This window comes from Citrus sinensis, chromosome 3 (assembly GCF_022201045.2).
Source record: "Citrus sinensis cultivar Valencia sweet orange chromosome 3, DVS_A1.0, whole genome shotgun sequence".
Classification (NCBI taxonomy): domain Eukaryota; kingdom Viridiplantae; phylum Streptophyta; class Magnoliopsida; order Sapindales; family Rutaceae; genus Citrus; species Citrus sinensis.
In genome coordinates this window covers 893,904-914,053 of record NC_068558.1, presented here as the reverse complement: position 1 = coordinate 914,053, position 20,150 = coordinate 893,904, and the positions used below count along the sequence as shown (strand labels likewise).

Here is a 20,150-nt window from a genome sequence, read left to right as displayed (position 1 = left end):
TGAAAAAAAAAATTATAAATTTATTCATCAATTATTTGTACTTATAAGTTCCAATATTGGATCGTTAAGCACAACAAATTGCATTAAAAAAAAGGGTTGATTAGTCTAAAACTATGATTTGTTTGAATCAATTGCCATGCCATTTGATCTCTCTAATTAGATAAATCAATATTTCAAATTTCTCTTTATTAACTTTAATATTATTCATGGAGAGGTAGGGCTTAAAAAAATTGATTGGGTTTTACCCACCCCTCTACCTTTTATATATAAACAATTTAAGCTAGAGCAGGCTATACCGATTGATCATTGACGTGCCTAAATAAAATGTGTATGAACGCGTTTTTGGTCAATTAATAATGATTGGGACATAATTTTTTTTTTTGTTTTGATCACGAGGTATCCTGGGGAAGGCCCCAACTGTGGGAAGTACCTTTAAGCCCGTACCACAACCCAGACTAAAAGTCCCCGCTCAAACCAAAAGGCACAGGCTCTCCCAACAAAGGCGACTTCCCTGCGACTCGAACTAGGGAGCAAACTCAGTCAAGCCACTTAAGGGGACTCCATTGACAGTGAAGCCAACACTTTGTGGGTTGATTGGGACATAATATGATGCAACGTAACTCTGATTGTTAATATATATATATATCCTACATGCAGAGCCATATATGAGCTAGCCAATAAGTAAAAGAAAATCAACATTAAAATTATTTATTTTCAAGGATCGTCTATAAATATACTTGTCTCTCCTCACCACACCTCACATAAGACACCAACCTCTACAAATAAATTGCTTTTCCTCTTCTCCAGGGAATCATTTTCTTAAAATTAATTTTTTTTCCAAAATCAAGCTTTCGATCTGTTAGATCACTATTGATTCACTAGAAATATAGTAGCCAGGGAAAATTTTCCAAAATCATGGGGAATTGCATGCAGGGCTGCAAGAATGTGCAAAAAGAAAAAGAAATGGTGATAGAAGAGATCAAACAAGAAGAGGAAACAAGTACTAGAAAAGAGTTTGTTCAGGAAAGTGCCTTTCAGAAAAGCAGTTTGAAGGTGAAGATAGTGCTTACAAAACAAGAGCTACAATGGTTGATGCTTCAGCTGAAGGATAATGAAGGGAAGGGGTTAGAGGCTTTTTTGGGAGTAATTGGAAGAGAGAGAAATAACAATATCAAAGCTGGAGCTTGGAAACCTTCTCTGGAATGTATAATGGAGTGCCCTGAAGCACGTGAAATGGATAGATCATGAAGAATTAATCTTCTTTGATCTAGATTCAGATTCTTCTATCATGCTTTCTCTTTGCTTAACTAGGATTCATAATCTTCTTTAGCTTTATTTGAGGTTTTTGGTATCATCTTCCTCGTCTCATCGTCCTTCCATTCGAGGGTTTTTCTATCGAAATCACGATGAAGACTAGAAGCCATTCCAACAGAGATTAGTAGGTTTTTGGACTTATCATCTTTTGTCCTGATATTTTTCTTCATGTCCGTGGAGTTGTATGTATGCATATGTGTATGCATACTTGAGTTTTTGCAAGCTCTTTATACGAAGTGATGTTATATGAACAAAAAAATAGTATTCTTTGTTTATTGTAAAATAACATGGTGATGTATGTTGCTTTTTGTTTGGTGAGGCCAAATAAATTAGTTAGCGGAAATATATTCTATTTACGCGAGAAATAAGAATCGGATTTTTTTCTTTTTTTGGGGTGATCGGATCAAAATGGTTCCTTTAGAATCAAATGATGATATCGATATATTAAAAAGTGAAAGTCTTTTTTTCTTGATTTAGAGGTTCAAACTTGTGTAATCAATCATAAATTTTTCCCTTGAATCATTGCAGGTAGTTTCGTCTTTGCCTGCTGGTAAGTAACATTAATTTCACAAACTTTGTTTACCATCTTAGCTTTTGATAATTGATTAATTTCTCGATGAAGAAGAATGGCTAATATAATCCATGGATGGCCAACAATACCTCTTTAATAATAATTTAGGTTTCATTTACCACTGATAAAAATCAAAGGGTTGTTTTTCTTCTCAAAATGATGCAAAATAAGGCCAGTGAGTAGCTTCTGTTTTAATACACATCAAATCTATAATCTTCTACCGACAGCAATAGACCCATACTCTCTTCCTATGTTGTTTTCTCCATTAAATTGGAGGACTCGCCCTTGGGCACCCACCAAGGGGATGGCAAAATGTTAATGCCGCTTTTGACCTTTGAAAAACACCGTCGTGGGCTTGTGGCCCAGTCCATTATTTCATTTACTTCATAAATCTAACTCTACCCATTGAGAAAAAGGTGAATTGAGCCTTTGAGTAGGGGTGGGCAAAAAAATCGTAGTGTTAAAAAAATCGAACCGAACCGACGGTTTTTTTTAATTCGGTTCGGTTTTTATTTTTAAAAAAAATTGAATATACCGTTTGTAAAAAAAACCGAAATGTCGGTTCGGTATTCAGTTCACTTAGCTGAACCGAAAAATCGAACCGAAAAATCGAATTATTTTTTTATTTTATTCAAATCAAACATGTGTTAATAATTTTATTCAAATCAAACATGATTTTATTCAAATCAAACATGTGTTATTTCTCTTTATAACATTATGATTTTGTTTATATAGATGGAGTATTGGAGTTTGGTTATGTATTTTGAAATTTTAATATTTCATATTTTGGGAGTATCTTATTAATAGTTAGTAAGATATTAGTGATAAAATGTGTTTTGAATACTTTGTATTTATTGTTAATATTTGTAATAAAATTAGGATAAATTAATTGTTGAAAAAAATTATTACATTCATGAGGCCCAATGGACTAAAAAATTAAAAATTCAAAATAAGCTCAATAGGCCAAGAACCGAAAAAACCGAACCGAACCGAACCGATCCGAAAAGAACCGTTTGAGTTCGGTTCTTATTGAGTTCGGTTCTTATTCGGTTCTTTTTATAAAATAACCAATTTAAATCGGTTCTACTTAATTTCGAACCGAACCGAACCGTGCCCACCCCTACCTTTGAGGGGTAGTGCTCTTTTTCGTCCCCAGAATAATTTTAATCGAATTACTTAATTAGTCCATGTAATTTTTTAAATTATCTCAGACGCACTTGTCATGATTTTTATCATTGTTGAATCTATTTTTTCAAGAGTAAAATATGTTTATGTATGGTGTATAACTGAAATTTTTAAATAATTAATAATTAAGTAGATTTTAATAGATGCGCTTATATAATAGAGACATTTTTAGATAATTTGTAATAATACAAGGACTAACTAGGTGATTGACTCAAATTAAGAGATTAAAGGAACATTTACCCGGCTAAATCAATTTTATTATGATGCGACCAACATACTTGAGCTCTAGAATGAGAAGGAATTTATTTTAATCTAGGTAAAATAGAAAATTTCTCTAAGCGAAAGCGAGTGGGTCATGGATTAATTGCTGTTAGTTGCAGGTTGCAACTCCGAACTCAACTTGCAACTTTCAAATACTTCATCATGGACCAGCAGTTAATGTTGTCGTTTGACAAAATTGCAGAGATAAGAGTTATCAAGAGACAAACTGATAAATGATATTTATTAGTAAGCCAGCTTCCATTCCATTCAGTAATTAACTTCAAACTACAGCGCAAGGCACTGCCCAAATTAAAATGAAGTAATTATCTCCTAACTATATACATATGTATTAAACTTATTGATTAGGGCTAAGGCTCTTCGGGGATGCTCTTAAGAACTGCAGCGCGGGTGTACGTAGTGGTAGTGGCAGGGGGCAAAACATGAATACGATTCATGGGGATTTGTACGAGCTCATTTTCTACGTCTTTGAATCCAAGAACTCCTCCTTCTTTACACTTTGACAATAATCGAGCTGCTTCTGCTTTCGTCATCCTTACTTTTACTCTAATCCCCGATCCAATTTTTTCTTCAGCAACAGCAGTACCAGCGCTGCTTGCATGGCGGCTTCTTCTCTCCAATTTCCCGCCGTCATCAGCGTCTCCTTTCTTTGGTTTCTTGTTCTTGATCAAGTATGCATCTCTGTACAACAACAGATTCGTGACCTTATTATTAGTTTTCTTTTGTTCTGCTTTTTCATAAGAAAAATCCCTACTGAAGAAAGCTACAAAAGAGCTCAACATAATTTTTTTTTTTTTTTTTTTATAAGAAGAAGAAAGAGAAATAAAAACTAAAAAGAGAGCGATAGTGGTTGTATAATTAAGCCAAGGATCTAGATGAAGTGCAAGATGAGGCGTGAATGAATGTGCGAGGAGAATGGTCAGTGAGCAGGTATTTATAGAAACTTAGGAAGATATGGTGCAGGTTGACGTACGGTGACTGCAACAATTAAATGCGTCTCGCTTGCAAACAAAATGTGTTTCAAGACTAATAGTGATTTTCGTGTGTCGTATTGATCACTTCAGAATAGGTAATTATTATTTCAATCTGCAAGTGGATGACAAGTCTCAAGTCAACAGTCAAGAACGTCTTCATCTAAGCAAGTTACGCTTTCTTCAGCGCAGGCCTCAGCTGTTCGCTATTCACTGAAAATAATTCATGGTCGATCATTGGAGAATTTTTTCTAACACCCAAATCCCCGTTTTGAAAGGGTCAAGTTTTGGTTTATATGAAGGGTTGTCAATTCCTTTTATGATTTACAGCAAATTGACAAAGTCATAACTAAGAAATTAACTCGATGACAAGTGAAAATGTTGCCAATTTTCTTTTCTTTTCTTTTTTTGAGATTGCCAGTTTTTCCGTACAACATATACTATTTATTTATTACTTTTATAATAACCAATAAATATTTTTGGTAGCATAATTTCACAACATTATTCTTATTTTTAAATATATTTTTATCCATATTTATCATAAATAAAATAGATAATATGAATGAAAATAAAAAAAAATTAAGTACTAAAAATAAGAAATATACGTTTATATTTGGGTGTGAATAAAGAATTAATAACAACATATTTTCTTGTATTTTTAAAATATTTTTCTTAAAATAAATATACATTTTATGTTCCCAAAATAAATTATCAAACGTATGGCCCATTTATCCCTCTTTTCCTTCCCATTTTTACTGCCAAGGAAATTTTAAATATTATAAAAAAAATTAGAGAGATAAATGATATATATTGACTTCAGTAAGAAAACTAACAATCTTCCATTTTACTTTGTAAAACTGACGTGGTGATGAGGAACTTGATGAAAAGTTATTTTCAAAAAATTTATAAAAATAATTTATTGAATGGAAGTGAGTGTCAATATATATATATATATATATTTTCTTTCTTCTTAACATATTTTGACTCACAATCAAAACGAAAAATAGGTGTATAATTTTCAATTTCTTCTCTTGTAACTTTGAAATCGTTTCATTGTCATAGCTAGTCACCTGTAACGAAAACTTGTAAACGAGCTTGTAATGACTTTTCGATCTTCAAGCTTCTTTACCATAAATTGAAAACAATATATATTGCGTCGGATCTTCAAATTACGTGGATGTTAATTAATTCAGCTGGGCAGTGGCTGGCAGCTGGTTTTTATTTAAATAACTTATTTTATTTCACCTATGTTTCTGCATAAAAAAATTTATACCAAACCTTACACAATATAAATAGTGTTTACTAAATATGCATGATTTTTTTTTGACAGTTGTACCTTTTATTTTACATCATCCGTAGTTTTTAAATTATAGTATCTCGTTATCAAATAACTACTTATTTATTCTATTATCCTCAATAAATATTTAATTCAATACAAGTACAATATTAATTAATCTTCAGTCCAATAAATTCATAAGGCTCTTGGGAGCGACGACTTGTTCAATTGAAAATTGACAACCGGAAATTGACATGATTCACATGAGGTTGTCAATTTCTAACAACGCGTTTTTGTTTTGGAATTAAACTTTAAGCTTTGGGGGTAATGGATGATCAAGACTTTGGTAGCATTGCATTTTTTATTCTAACAGTTCAGTAAAATCTTGTCGTACACATATTTATTTTGTAAAATGTCAAACAAAAATATCATACGTACATGATAAGGGAATTATTTAATCTCTAAAGTTTGTTAAAATAAATAACTATAAATAAATAACTATAAAAAAAAAATCTCTTTCTTGCAGTGAATTCCATCGATACAGATAAAAGACAATGACATTAATAATATCATACGATGATTTTTCAATTATGTGGTTTCTTTGTATTATGAAACCTTTATTTATTACGTCAATGAGTCCAAGTGGTCAAAACCACCTTTCACGTCTTTTATTCAGATATATATGTCCCTCGTTTTTCACCTTTTCAACACTTAACGTCTTCTGTGGTGCCTTTGCCAATTGCCATAGCCCACATAGGGAGTGTCGCACGGGTTCATGTTTCATAATATGAAATTATAAATACAGAAATTGTTTTATCTTTTTTCTCCTAAAAAAAAAAACTTAAAAATGTTTCCGGCTGGGCTTATTACATACTAGCCAGGTCCAATCCAGGCCTACCCACAGCGCCAGGTAGTAGTAGTAGGCTTTAATGTTTGGCCCACCAGCTCAGAGCCGAAAGCCTAAAGGAACGCCGTCGTTTCGACCCATAAGGAGCAATGGTCAGAGTCAATCGGGCAAGAATTTTATTGCTGCATCCCGCAGAGAGAGAGAGAGAGAGAGAGAGATGGCTGGAACACAAGCGTTGAAGAGAATCCCTCGCATCAAGTTCCCTCAGAGACACCCTAAATCTTCTGGTACGTCTCTTGTCTTGTTCACCTTCAATTTGTTTCTTTCATGATCATGTTTTATTATTGTCATTATTACTATATTCTTGTTTCTTTTCAATCTGGTCCTATTAATGTTTCATAAGTCGTGTATTTACTATTTATTTCTTTTAAAATTCTTGATGAAATTAAAGATTTTAGATTTTGACGTCAAGCCTGAAGCTTTTATTTATTTATTTTTTTCAATTTTTTATATAGTGAAAGTTGAACCCATTGCTATAATATAATTGCAAGAAATTAGTAACGGCTGTGATTCTTATAAAGAAGTATCGAGAGATATATTTTGCAGGTTCTGCATCCCAGTCGCAAGCTGGAGCTAATGTTGATCCAAATAACTGGTCAAAGGTCTCTACAACTGTTGGAGGCAAAGCTTCTCTTCAGCCCAAACGAATGCCGCCGTCCAATGAGGAGATTGAGGCTATTTTGGTATGAATAATCTCCTTCTCAAGCATATTCTGGTTTCCCTTTGAAGATTTAACCGGTTGAGATAATCTGATTAAGGCTTAGTTGTATCTTGTACCCCTAAGAAAGACACTAAAATTTTAACGTTGTGTGTGTATTCAAGTAAATGATTTCAACAAAAAATTTATATCTCTGTTCGTATAGAGCAATGTGCATGTTATTTGTTTGGTTCACTAGTTTTTCAGGGATGGATGATAGCTGGCTTAGTTTTGATGTTAAGAGTGAATGTGGTAGATGATTTTTCTTGTCATGTCATATCATTGGTTTTCTGAGTGGAAATTTACCGAACATTTCACCTGTAATCTGCACGAAAGTGAAAGTCCTGAACTAATTGTACATTCATACTGTATTATTATGATAACAAAATTAGTCTACAATGCATTGGAAGAATGATTCCCCACCCCCCCCCCCCCCCCCCCCAACACCAACCCTTTTAATGTTTGTTCATTACATTAGACTGGGAATGATTTCTTACTAATTGATTGTCTTTTGGCAGTTGGGTGGCTGTATCTGATCTTGTGATCGAGCTTTGAGAAGAGACCGTGATGTATGGTTATTTTTTTAACTCATTTCTTTCCCTTTTCTCAATGTCGAAGTTCAGTAGCTGTTACATTGTAAGGATTTGATACGCTATGAAAGAAAGAAACATCTAATTGACTTTAATAATACACATAGCAGGAAAGTGAAAACCTTTCTCTGTTTTATTTTTGTTGAATATGTTTATCCTAAGTACAAATGCTCACAAAAGGCATGTAAACTTACATACATGGGGAAGAGAGGGGCAGATCATTTTTATTCTTGTTTCTTGATCATTCCTTCAAGGACAGCGGACTTGGGATTTCTTCCTGGAGGACCCTTTTCTCTGCGTTCCAGCTCATCTAGCCTGAAAGTGATCAACCGATCCCAATTTCCCCCCTCAAAAAGAACCCCTGCCTTTCCATCTGTGATCCTCTGAACAATACCACAGTACATGTAAAATGGATTGTTCGGATTCTTCACAATGGCAAACATACCAGGCATTAGAAGTGGCCATTCAGGCGGTTTCGGCTTCCTCGTGGTAGTGAGAGCCACTACATCGCCTGAATCCGCAGTCACTGGTTTTTGGGGAGGTGGGTTTTGCTCAATGAATAGCTGCAATCCCTTTTCCCCACCCGGAAATCCTCCAGTTAGCCCCATCATCTCTTTTTCAAATGCACCTTCCGGTGCACTAAGAGTTGACGGCATTGCAGTACTAGCTGAACTTTCTTCTTCTTTATCAGCAACTTGTGATTCTTGTTCCGTTACATTTCTCTTCAGCTCTAGTTCTATACCTTTCTCTCCATTACACAGTCCTCTGCCTCCCATGATTTCAAATAGGTCGAATTTAGCACAAGGTTTCAGAACCTTTGATGGTTGTTTTGGCGTGGCCAAATATGGTTTCTGAGGTCTGTAGGAGACTTGATTTTGGCCAAGAAAGTGAGATTTAAGCAGGGGACCTTGAAGGGTGTGGAGATTGATTGAAGAAGCCATGGCTGTTGCAGGAACCAGAGTTGCAGTTTCTGTGAGAGAAGGGAAATTGTTGCCGTATAATTTTAGCCACGAAGTAGCTTTTATTGGATAGGGTTGATTATTCTGTCACTTACAGATGTGTGAATCCTATTTTATCTGCACAGAATTGTCTTTTTCATGAGTTGTCGACAACACATATACTTGAGCTACAATTACTTTGTCAGTTTGTCGACTCTTGCCCTGGGTCTTCGCCAATCGATAGAGCTGCCTTTTAGGCGGGTCTGGGCCGGTTTAAGCGTCAACTTGGGCTCCAGGTGTTTAAGCCTTTCGATTCGCTCTATTGAATGCTATTTTTCAGGGGTGGGCAAATTCGATTTGGATTGGTTGGAGACATATTCTCAAATCGATCTAAATTTATCGGTTTAAAATATTTTCAAACCGATATCAACTTAAAATTTTTTCAAACCGAATCGATCTAAACCGACTAGATTGGTTTGGATCGGTTTGGATCCTCAGTTTGACTTTATTAGTTAAAAGCCCACTTCTTTTATATTATTTTACCTAAATTATTTGTTATTTTTGTGTCCGTAATCCAAATTGATACTTCTTTTATATTATTCATATCTACTTTGATATCTACATAACAATTCAAATATACATCCATACAAGTTTACAGCATAATACATCCTAATAAAGAAGTTCTTAACATGTTCATTCAAAACAAACTCACAAAATTAAAATAAACTTGAACAATATTTGACAATTAAAATATTGTGCATCTTGTCTGTCAAAACTTATGGCCCAATTACTTTTGATTTGTCAAAATCTGCATAAAATGATAAATATAATTAATTAGATTGCTTAACTTAGAATATAATGTAATTATATAATATTTCTGGATTGGATCGGTTTGAATCCTTCCAAACCGAAATCCAAACCGAGTGATATCGGTTTGCAATATAATAAACCAAAACTAATTTTTTTACTAATAAAACCAATCCAAACCGATCCAAATGGTCGGTTTGGATCGGTTCGGTTAAAATATGCCCACCCCTACTATTTTCCATTGTGGGATGGATGGTCAGATACTCGAATGTCGTTTTGACTTCGGTCGGTTGGATTGTTTTGTTCAGCATCCGTTGAGTTGTTATTAATTAAGAAGCGGATTGCATCTTAATTTCCAGATTTAGCCCTCCCATTTTTTCTACCTCAAGGCTTATAGTGCTTGAATAAATTTCATCCACAAGCTCCCAGTGAAAACTTATCTGCAATCCATGCCAATCTTCAGAAGGCAATTAATTGTGCCATCTCAATAGAAGGGTCAAGACCAAGCTACAATACTACTAAAATATCAATGAAAGATAAGTTATATAGCATCCTTGTGATTTGATGAGTGATGTCAATACAGGAGATAATGTATCATAGATTAATGGGACAAAGGCATGAAAAGGTTAAAGGATGCATTTCCTTTCCCAAAAAAAGAAAAAAAGAAAAAAAAAAGAAATCAATTAAAGTAAGAATATTTGATGGACCCATCATTACAGTCATCTTAAAAGCAAGTTTGTATATTCTATTATTGTTATGTGTAAAGTAATCTATGTGCTTGACGATGGGATTACTTATTTACTTGCAAGTAATCACAATAGAAATTATGAAATCAAAATTAATGATACGTTTACTTATAAAATTAATGCTTGAAATTCTTTTCAGAGATATAATTTCCTAGGGTTCGAAATCAGAATCCTGTTCCTAGGAATTACTTTTTTGTCTTAATTTTTTTATTTTCGATTTAAATAATAATTAAAAATGAAAATAATGAGAATCAATCGAAACCATATATTCATCTATGGTTGATCCAATTCGAACAACAAGACTTATGGCGATGAGCCACCACTACTAGGCGTTAGGTCAAATAAGCAAGAGCGGTAATTCTTGCATAACCACTAGTTCTGATCCAATTAAGATGATGAGTTGTCAATGATGATGATGATTTTTAGTTGTTGTTGTTGCTGATGATGATGATTTTGATTATTATTATTATTAGGGAAATTTTTAATCTACCCTCAAATAAATTGACATTTTGCACCGCGTTCTCAAAAAATTTGACTTGTTACACCGCGCCCTCAATTCCGTTATTTTCTCAGTTATGTTTAACGGTGGAAGGGTAAAATTGAAAGTTCATTCATTAAATTAATTTTAATGGGAATTCTCTTTATTACAATTGAAATAAAAATCTTTAAAAAATTAAAGGAAAAATAATAGTGGTGACAATGTACATGTAACAAGAATTTTTTTTTATTGCAATTGAAATAAAAACCTTAAAAAATTAAAGGAAAAATAATAGTGGTGACAAATGTACATGTAACAAGAAATTTTTTTTATTGTAATTGAAATAAAAATCTTAAAAAAATTAAAGAAAAAATAATAGTGGTGACAATGTACATGTAACAAGAAATTTTTTTATTGCAATTGAAATAAAAACCTTAAAAAAATTAAATGAGCTAAAAATTTTGTTTTTTTTTACATAGAGGGGCATTTTTGTCATTCAATCAAAAGTTAGACGGAACCGTTAGAAATAACTGAAAAATTAACGGAATTGGGGGTTCGGTGCAACACGTCATTTTGTTTTGTGCATGGTGTAAAATGTCAATTTATTTGGGGGTAGGTTAAAAATTTCCCTTATTATTATTATTAATGATAAAAGTATTATAATTACTTAATATTAATGTTGTTGTTATTAACATTAATTAATTAATGCAAATAATAATAATATTCATCATTATCTTTATCACAATAATCAAATACAAAATAATAATTATGACAATAATAAATTAATGATTTTTTAGTAGTTGGTAACAATTTAGTTAATTTTGATTCAAATTCAACGATAAAATAAACACATTAACAATAATACAACTTATTTTAATTCCAATTACTATAATAAAAATAAACAATTTATTATGATTTCAGCGCATTCCGCTAATTAATATGCGCAATATAAAAACAGTCATGTACTATTAATAAAGAATTCATGTCCACGGCCAACAACCCTGCAGGGGCGAAAAGGTCTTTGCCGCCTGCATAATGAAACTAAACTACTTTACCGACCAGCCGTGTTCGTGTATACAGTTATGTGTGAAAGGGAGTCAAACGACTTTCCACGAAGAGAGAAAAGATCCTGATCCTCTACAGCATCAGCTCATTTTCCTCTCCGGTAAACGTCTCTTCAATTAATTGGTGAAATCCCAATTTACTTACTTTTCTTTTATATTAAGTTACGCTGCTACGAATATTAGCTTTGTATTGTTTTGATCAGATTCAGGGGAAAACGTGATCGTGTTTGTCTTTTCTTATTCCTTTTTGACTGGATGATTTTCTGAGGTTAGTTGGTTCAGTTCAAGGTTGTTTGTTCTGAGAGTTATTTTCCCACTTAAGAGTTTATTGGAGAATATTTGGTTTGATTGATTAATTTTCACTAGATCTTATGTAGTTGAAAACTAAAGCTCTTTATATATTGTTGTATCCTAAGTTTTTTAAGTGATTTGGCTGTTTATGGTTGTATTTCTCCATCAAGGAGTGGAAATAAGTAGAGGGAAATAAGGTCGTTTGTTAATGAATTATGAACCGTGTTATTGATTTTTTCTTCTTTTGTTCCTGGAGTATCTAGATCATGCTCAACTTCGTTTATTTATCTGAAGATTCTTCTATCAATGCCACAATCTTGCTCGGCAACACTTTCCCACCTCATCTATGCCAAATATTGGCTATTTCACTATATTTCTTCTCAAAGCTTTCGTGTTCATTGAATTATTATCAGCTCAACTAGTCAGAACTGTGCTGCGGCTAGTCTCTAGATATTGGGCAACTGAAAAGTATGGGTTGAATTGGTGCTTTAGTATTACATTCTGCTAGATATAGAACCATGATTCTTCTTTCAAGACATCACTCTCTCCACTTTGGTGCCTATAATTAGACAAGCAGAGGGAAATTTGTGTACAAATCAGGGGAAAGTATCATAAAACTTTATGTCAAAATTCTGGAAATCGATCCTCCCTTGGCAATACAGAGTTCTTGAATTCCTTTTGGCACTAGCACAAATGTTCAAAGTGAAATAGACGACAGTGATTGGAATATCTAGTGCTTTATGCTATATTTTGACTTTGTTGTTGTATCAAGTTAGATTCCCTATTAAATAACTCATTATTTTTTTCAGGTCATAGGCCTGCTCTTTTTCCTTCCATTGAAAATAGCTTCATGGAAGGTAATCTTGGTAAGATAAAGGTTATTTCAGATCACTTTGAAGTCCCAACTCCTAGTGAGGACTCTCCTCAAATTAATACTCCATCTGCTTCACAGCCAAGTACTGATAGTAGTTTGAGGTATTTCTATTCCGAAGGAAAAGAAGAAGGGGGAAAAAATAAATAAATTATAGAGACTAGGATTAAGAAACTTTGAATTGATTTCTGTTTAGTTTTCTTACTCTGGTCTAGCATAGGTTGCAATTGCATAGCCATTCTTGGACTCGACGAAAGTTGAAAAGTGCTGCAGTCATGTTGAATATGTTTAGTTTGCGTGGGCTGCCCTGGGTTTCAAGCTCTGATGGCCAGGAAAAGGTTTGTTGAAACTTTCTCGTCACCTGCAAATTGACATGTTTGAAACTTCTGTCTTTTTGAATCCCCGCATTGTTTTGATGTTCAGGTTGAGTTGACTGCTACAGAATTAGAATCACTTCGATCAGAGTTGGCAGATTTAGAAGACAGGGAGGCTCACTTGAAAGCTCAGTAAGACAAACATGATGCTTGACTTCAAAAATATATCATTCTTTCTTCTTTGAGGTTTATCCTTGACTTCTTTATGTTCAGTACAGGTTGGAACATGTTGATGAAATTTTGCGGTCTGCACGTTTGTCTGGCTATTTGTACATCCGAACTGTAATTGTCCTCAGTGTCGCTTTAATTATTGTTGATGATCCATTGTATCAACTTATTGTTCATGAGTTTGTGCTTGCAATGATCCTACTTTAAGGCTTTCCTCTTTTATTTCCTTTTCCAGAGGTGGAAGCCTTTACCAGGAGAACCTCCACCTATAGATGATACTGATGTTGATGACTGGCTTCCGCGCTTTATTGTTCTTCATGGATCATGTATTTTCTTCTATTTGTTGTCAACAGGTAGTTGGTTCTTTGTGATTCTCCTGAGATTTTATTGTCATGATTTGTGTCACAACCAGCTTCTCTGTTTATTCAGCTAAAACCCTGATGCTTCTTATGTGCTAACTAGAGAAAAATGATACATAATGTAGATTTGAGCCCTCAGGACTCCACTGTCTTATCTGATGTTGTTGAAGTAGCTTCTTTGCCAAGCATCACACGAGAAAATGGTGAGATGCGATATTGCTTCTATATTTTAACACGTCATGGACTACGAATTGAGTGCTCAAGTATTTCTAAGATACAGGTATTAGTAATTCTCATCTACCTTTATGTGTGAATGGTGTTTGATTTTATTACAGCACCAATCTTTTAAATGTCTTTATGATTTGAATTAATTATCCTTGTTCTCAGGTGTACTCTTGGTTGTCAGCTTTACAAACTGATTGCAAGTTGGATTATGAACCAAGCACTCCAAATGGGTCAAGTGAAAATAACTGTCAAATCTGTACATGGGTTAAGAAAACTGAAATTAGATAGAGAGCACTAACTTATTCTTTGTGTCTCTGTACATAAGACTCCACGTTCTAGTGGAATATTTGTACATATCTTCGACTGTAGCACAAACTCATTTCTCATCATCTTGCATTTGCCAGACATCTGAATGGTATTTATGCCACGTAACAAGCCATGTACTTGGCATTCCAATGAAGATTTGCTTAAAGCGTTGCAATCTAAACAAAAACAAAAAAATGAACAGATGCATCAAACTTACTGGCATAGCGAAGTTCTGATGCTTGCTCGGGCTACTTTAGCAAACCAGAAACTTGTCATTTCTTGCAAGCATCGGTGTTTTGTTGTCACACTCACATATTTTCAATTGGTGCGTCTATTTATTCAGGAAAGCTTCTGAATTTTTTTGCTTACGAAGAACCATTTCCTGAATAATAATCTTTTATAAGTAATTCCATTTGTACTTTTTCTTTGGTTACTAAAAGCAAGCATCCAAGGTTGTGGGGTCATTCATCATAGGGGTACTTAAACACTCCACGCCGATCCGACGAATCCTCGCAGCATATGCCGCATGAATGATGAATCACAAAAGCACCTGTTAAAATTGTGCAAATTGTGCAGCACCAAGTGAAAAGCATTGGGGTGTTAGGAAAGTTACTTTTAACTCTTTGGCAACCATCGGTAGATCTATCAATCAAAGAGGTCGTGAGGGACCAGCACAAAGCTGCTTTTCTTCTTCTTTTCTTGTCCTTCTCCATCAAAGAGGGAAGAATGGTTAGTTTGTAGTTAAGGCAAAGAATAAATACTCTTTCTCATGAAAAGAAGAAAAGGGAATAATTACTCTGTCAAGAGGGGGAAGTTTATTATTTATTTAGAAAATATCACTAAAGTAAACTTTATTATTTATTTATTTAGAAAATATCAAACTTAAGTACTGACAAAAGGGGAAGTTTCCCATTTACTTTGCATCCACAAAAATGGGGAAACCATTAGGGAAACTTCATAAAAGTAAAAGTAAGTAAAATAGCAAATAATACAATTTTAAATGGTATCACAAGCCTTTACTGTACACATGAGAACCGGAGAGCTCCACAAGTTCCTAAAGTTAGGGTAGGGGTTTGACTGGACCACACAATCACGATATAGTAACCCACGGAGACACGTATATATATATTTTTCATATCTCTCTTTCAAGTCTTATCACTCTGTTGCTCTCTGTTGGGCTTACTTACTCTCTTGTTTCAGCTTAAATTTGAGTCTTGAGAATCCAATCCAATCCCAAGTATGAGCTCTCAGATAGTTAGATCTGCTTCTAGAGCCGCAACCGCAAGGTCTCTGCTTTCAGCTTCCAAGAATTCGCGCTTTTACTCCGGTAAATCCTTTTTTTTTTTACTTTTTATTTCACTTGTACATTTGAATCGTTTGATTCACATTGCTTTGATAGATCGCTGAGAAATGATTCGACGATATTATTCTTTTTCGATATTTATTATATCATCCAAAGAAAATGTTGAATCTTGTGTCTACTATTATTGGAAAATCGATCATATTGACCGTTAATAATTAGATTCATTTGAGAAATCTTCAAACTTTTTGCAGAAGGGCGAGCTGTATCTGCTGCAGCGGCAGTTACATTCAGTGGGAAGTTGCCTTATCTTGTTTCAAGTTTTGGGAGGGCTGGTTCCTCAACTGCATCTCGATCATGGCTCTCGGGAGCCATTGCAATTCCTGCTGCAGGTTACGTGTGTTGTGCATGTTTCTTCATTGCAATTTTACTCTGAAAAGTTTGAGACTTTGTGTATTTCTGCACAGGCTTTTTATATGTTTTTGATTTAGTATAATGAAATATCTAGAATTTGGTTTTGTTTTGAGGGAAAGGAGATGATGGCATAATTGTAAAAGGTCTGAGCAGAGAATGGGTGTTTGTGGTTTGTGGAAAAAGAAAAGGAAGAGGAGCCTTGTCCCTTGCTTGAGTATTAGCATTGTGGCTTCTGGGACCTCTTCCACAGTAAATTACCTTGGTCTTAACCATGGTAATGGGTGAAATAATTGGCTTTGGATGCACTTTAGATTTCTCACTTATCCTCTAAATTTCTCCCGACATTCTATCTCACTCACCAAAATATGATTTTTTTATCAATTAGCTCATTCTTCTGCAGTGATCAAACAGTTTTCTGATCCATTTTTATGTCTGTTTTGCAAGTTGTTACTGACTGCACTTCATATTATGAAAATCTGCAAGTCAAAGTTTCTTATCAATCTGATAAAACCTTCACTCTCTTTACTAAAGGTGGATCTAAAAGAAGAAATTAATATTGTTGATAAAAGCTTGGATAACCATTTCTTCACAATTTTATCTCTTCAAGAGAACAATAATAGGAAATATTTTATGTAACTTTATGACATCATAGCTTTGAATATTAATTGCACGAAGTTGCGCCTTCCTTTTTCCTCCAAAATCTCTGATCTTAATTTTTCCTTTGTGCTTTTCTTTATTATTGCAGCTTACATGCTCCAGGAGCAGGAAGTACATGCTGCAGAGGTACTTTAATCACTGATCTAAGTCCGTATCTAATTTACTTTTTACAGTTGCAACTTTTGTTTTTCATTTGGGTTGTCTTTCTTCATATAATAACATATCTCTTTTCTTTTCAGATGGAACGCACTTTCATTGCCATCAAGCCAGATGGGGTGCAAAGAGGACTGGTAAGATAAGCATCAAACCTACAATTTTTGTTCGAAAATTATGGCTTCTCAAATTCTTTGCCATGGATAGAGACAAGCAACTTCAATGATCAGTTTATTGCGGGGACCTAAATTTCACATTTGTGAATAAAAAAAAACTTTGTTTGCGGCAACATGTCATGCTTCCTCCGGAGTTCCTTTTTTTTTTCCCCCTGTCTCTAACCCTCATTCTCTCTCCCCATGAGTGAGACTGTGTGTGTTTCATTACTTTTTTCTAAAATTTCTTTTCGGTTGGGCTTGACTAGTACCTACTCATACATATAGTTCTGTATTTCAGATTTCAGAAATCATCTCTCGCTTTGAGCGCAAAGGCTTTAAGCTTGTGGCCATTAAGATAGTAGTTCCATCAAAAGAGTTTGCACAAAAACATTATCATGATCTGAAGGAAAGACCCTTCTTTAATGGCCTGTGCGAGTTCCTTAGCTCTGGTCCAGTCATTGCCATGGTAGGAATATCAACTTTATATTACCTTTTTGACATCAACCTTTTCAGCTTGCTAAAGCATTCAACTTTTGCAGGTATGGGAAGGAGAGGGAGTTATTACGTATGGTCGCAAACTCATTGGAGCCACAGATCCTCAGAAATCAGAACCTGGAACAATCAGAGGCGATCTAGCTGTTGTTGTTGGAAGGTATACTTTTTAACCGAGACATAATTGTATGTTATTTGAATCTTAACAAATCGCCTTTTCACCCTTTAATATTTGCATCTTCTTTCACCCGATTTCCCATGTAGAAACATCATTCATGGAAGTGATGGCCCCGAGACCGCCAAGGATGAGATTAAATTGTGGTTCAAACCCGAAGACTTGGTTAATTACACAAGCAATGCAGAGAAGTGGGTCTATGAATCCAACTGATTACAATTTTTCTCTTACTTTTATTAGAAACTTAGGTCCTACATGAATAGTGGGATTAGAAGCATAAATTGGTGGAATAAAATTGTTTCTGTTGAGATGAGGTAAAACACAACTTTGTTACGATCCAAAATTGAATTTCGGCAATAATTTGCTACACCTCTTTATGGACTCCAATATTTCCAAATTTTCTTAGCTCATCATGTTTTTGAATTTTGATAAACTGTTTCTTGTAAATCTTTGGGCCTCGTTTGGAATTTAGGATCAACGGTAAGATTGAACTAATTTTTGGGATGCATGTTTGGCTGTTAGGACTAGTTGATTAGTCTAAAATAAAGTAATGGGACTATTATTCCTTATTTCAATTTGGGTTTAAATAGGATAAAATCTTCTGTATCACTTTTTTTTTCGTTTTTTTAAAACTATATTCATATAAATAAATAAATAAATAATCAATTTCGTAATTTATTTAAACTAAAATTTTAATATCAAACTAAATTAAACTAAAATTTATTTGATATAAATATCAAAATTTTAATTCAATTATTTATTTACAATAGTATTTAGTATAAAATGCCAAAATATTATTTAATAATTTATTATAAAAATATTAAATATTAAATTCAACAATTAGTAATACAATTCAAAATAATTATACTATTCAAATAGTTAATTAACTTTACTAAATTAAATTTAAAATAGTATATCTGATATTATACTAAATAAAAGACAAAATTATATATAATCTAATATAATCTAATCTAATTTAATCTAATTCAATTTTAATCCTAATAATTAGTTTAATTTACGCATGCGTCCCAAAACGTAGCCTTGAGTTATTACAATCATGTTTTATTTGTAAACCAGAAAAAGAGATTTTAAACGCATCCTCTTGAATTGTATAATGCTAATTTCATGCGTGGGTTTGATGATACATTTATCAGATGAGATGGGGGAATGGTTTCAAATGAGTGGTGCTAGAAACGTCATGTGAAATACAGAAATAGCATATGATAAGGGGAGTCAAAGAGTTAGAAGAGAATCAACTATCTGTTATCTTCATAAATATCTACAAATTCTCATGTAGATGCTCTAATTTATAAATTTAATTATGTTCTATGCATATTGTCTAAGTAATATAATTCGTTATTATTAAAAAAATTAAAAAAAGCCCCAAATGCTAATGATCCATTTACCAATCAAAAATCGAAATGAATTGGAATTGAAATGGACTTGATTAGAATAACCCGATTGTTTATTTGAGCAGTTGGAAATAAAATATGAATAGACTGTATCATTAATGTGTTTACTTTAAATTATTTTAAATTGTTAAAATACCCTTACTTTGTTATTGTTGTTATTATTATTATTATTGTTGTTGTCATTATTATTCTTTCTCTTTTAGAGAGATATTATAATTATTATTAGGGTTCCTTTATGATGCTGCAATTTTTTTTTTAGCATTGATAATGTTTTAATTGTATACCATTAGATTTAATCAATGGTATACAATATTTGTTTTAAAAAAATAACTTAAAAATAATTGTAACCTGTCTTAACCATTTAAACGGGTGGAGAATTTTTGTAAAGCAACTGTAGCCACCCTTGAAGTTTGAAATAATTTCACTTGAATAACATATTTTATTCAAAAATCATTTTTCAACCCTCCTTTAAATTCGTAATGTGATAATTTTTTAAAAATAAATGTTTCAAAATCTATTACTATTAAACATAAAATATAGTATCTAGCAGGTTATCTAACACAAATCAAATAAATAAGTCGCAACTGTAAGATTTATATATGACATAACACCAATAAACGGCACAATTATGTATGTATATTTAAGTTAATGTCATAATTACATCAATAAACTCATGAGTGAGATTGCTTGTAAAAAAAAAAATAAAAAATAGTTGATCACACATGTTTTAATATAATTTAATATCGTATATTAAAGTACTCACTATGTTATATTCTACTAAGGACCATTATATAATTGATTACGAAGTATATATTACTTTTAACACTCATTTAGCATATCTATTTCATGAATTTATTGTTTATCTTACAATTAATATTCTTAAATGAAAGTGTAAATCTAAGTAATACAATCCTATATATTTTCATTTTATTTTCGAATATCATTTTGTTAAATTTATAAAAGTTAAATTTAATA

At 33.1% G+C, this 20,150-nt stretch overlaps 6 protein-coding genes across 7 annotated transcripts; 4 read left to right on the top strand and 2 right to left on the bottom strand.

The window, feature by feature from the left end:
- Window positions 1–915: 915 nt before the first annotated feature.
- On the top strand, window positions 916–1,248 carry LOC102609860 (uncharacterized). Its single transcript, XM_015529708.2, has one exon. It carries the CDS (start codon window positions 916–918, stop codon window positions 1,246–1,248), a length of 333 nt encoding a protein of 110 aa, XP_015385194.2.
- Window positions 1,249–3,699: 2,451 nt separating this feature from the next.
- On the bottom strand, window positions 3,700–4,131 carry LOC102609566 (uncharacterized). Its single transcript, XM_015529707.2, has one exon. It carries the CDS (start codon window positions 4,129–4,131, stop codon window positions 3,700–3,702), a length of 432 nt encoding a protein of 143 aa, XP_015385193.2.
- Window positions 4,132–6,574: 2,443 nt separating this feature from the next.
- On the top strand, window positions 6,575–7,937 carry LOC102609005 (hypothetical protein). Its single transcript, XM_006476318.4, has 3 exons — window positions 6,575–6,730; window positions 7,050–7,186; window positions 7,719–7,937. The coding sequence occupies exons 1-3, from the start codon at window positions 6,661–6,663 to the stop codon at window positions 7,734–7,736; spliced, it is 225 nt and encodes a 74-aa protein (XP_006476381.3). The 5' UTR covers window positions 6,575–6,660; the 3' UTR covers window positions 7,737–7,937.
- LOC102609294 (NAD(P)H-quinone oxidoreductase subunit S, chloroplastic) lies at window positions 7,718–8,840 on the bottom strand. The gene has a single exon (XM_006476319.4). The coding sequence runs from the start codon at window positions 8,729–8,731 to the stop codon at window positions 8,015–8,017; it is 717 nt and encodes a 238-aa protein (XP_006476382.2). The 5' UTR covers window positions 8,732–8,840; the 3' UTR covers window positions 7,718–8,014.
- A 2,935-nt stretch (window positions 8,841–11,775) lies between these two features.
- On the top strand, window positions 11,776–14,571 carry LOC102608324 (uncharacterized). 2 transcript variants are annotated; one of them, XM_006476317.4, is made up of 9 exons: window positions 11,776–11,924; window positions 12,027–12,091; window positions 12,924–13,089; window positions 13,206–13,323; window positions 13,409–13,491; window positions 13,578–13,641; window positions 13,763–13,880; window positions 14,012–14,166; window positions 14,274–14,571. In XM_006476317.4, the coding sequence occupies exons 3-9, from the start codon at window positions 12,965–12,967 to the stop codon at window positions 14,397–14,399; spliced, it is 789 nt and encodes a 262-aa protein (XP_006476380.2). In that variant the 5' UTR covers window positions 11,776–11,924; window positions 12,027–12,091; window positions 12,924–12,964; the 3' UTR covers window positions 14,400–14,571. The 2 variants fall into 2 exon arrangements, with proteins under 2 accessions (XP_006476380.2, XP_052293960.1); XM_052438000.1 differs by lacking the exon at window positions 12,027–12,091 and having other exon boundaries at window positions 11,780–11,924.
- Window positions 14,572–15,560: 989 nt separating this feature from the next.
- On the top strand, window positions 15,561–18,150 carry LOC102608035 (nucleoside diphosphate kinase 3-like). Its single transcript, XM_006476314.3, has 7 exons — window positions 15,561–15,744; window positions 15,972–16,109; window positions 16,877–16,914; window positions 17,028–17,078; window positions 17,395–17,562; window positions 17,636–17,748; window positions 17,853–18,150. The coding sequence occupies exons 1-7, from the start codon at window positions 15,657–15,659 to the stop codon at window positions 17,974–17,976; spliced, it is 720 nt and encodes a 239-aa protein (XP_006476377.2). The 5' UTR covers window positions 15,561–15,656; the 3' UTR covers window positions 17,977–18,150.
- Window positions 18,151–20,150: the final 2,000 nt, after the last annotated feature.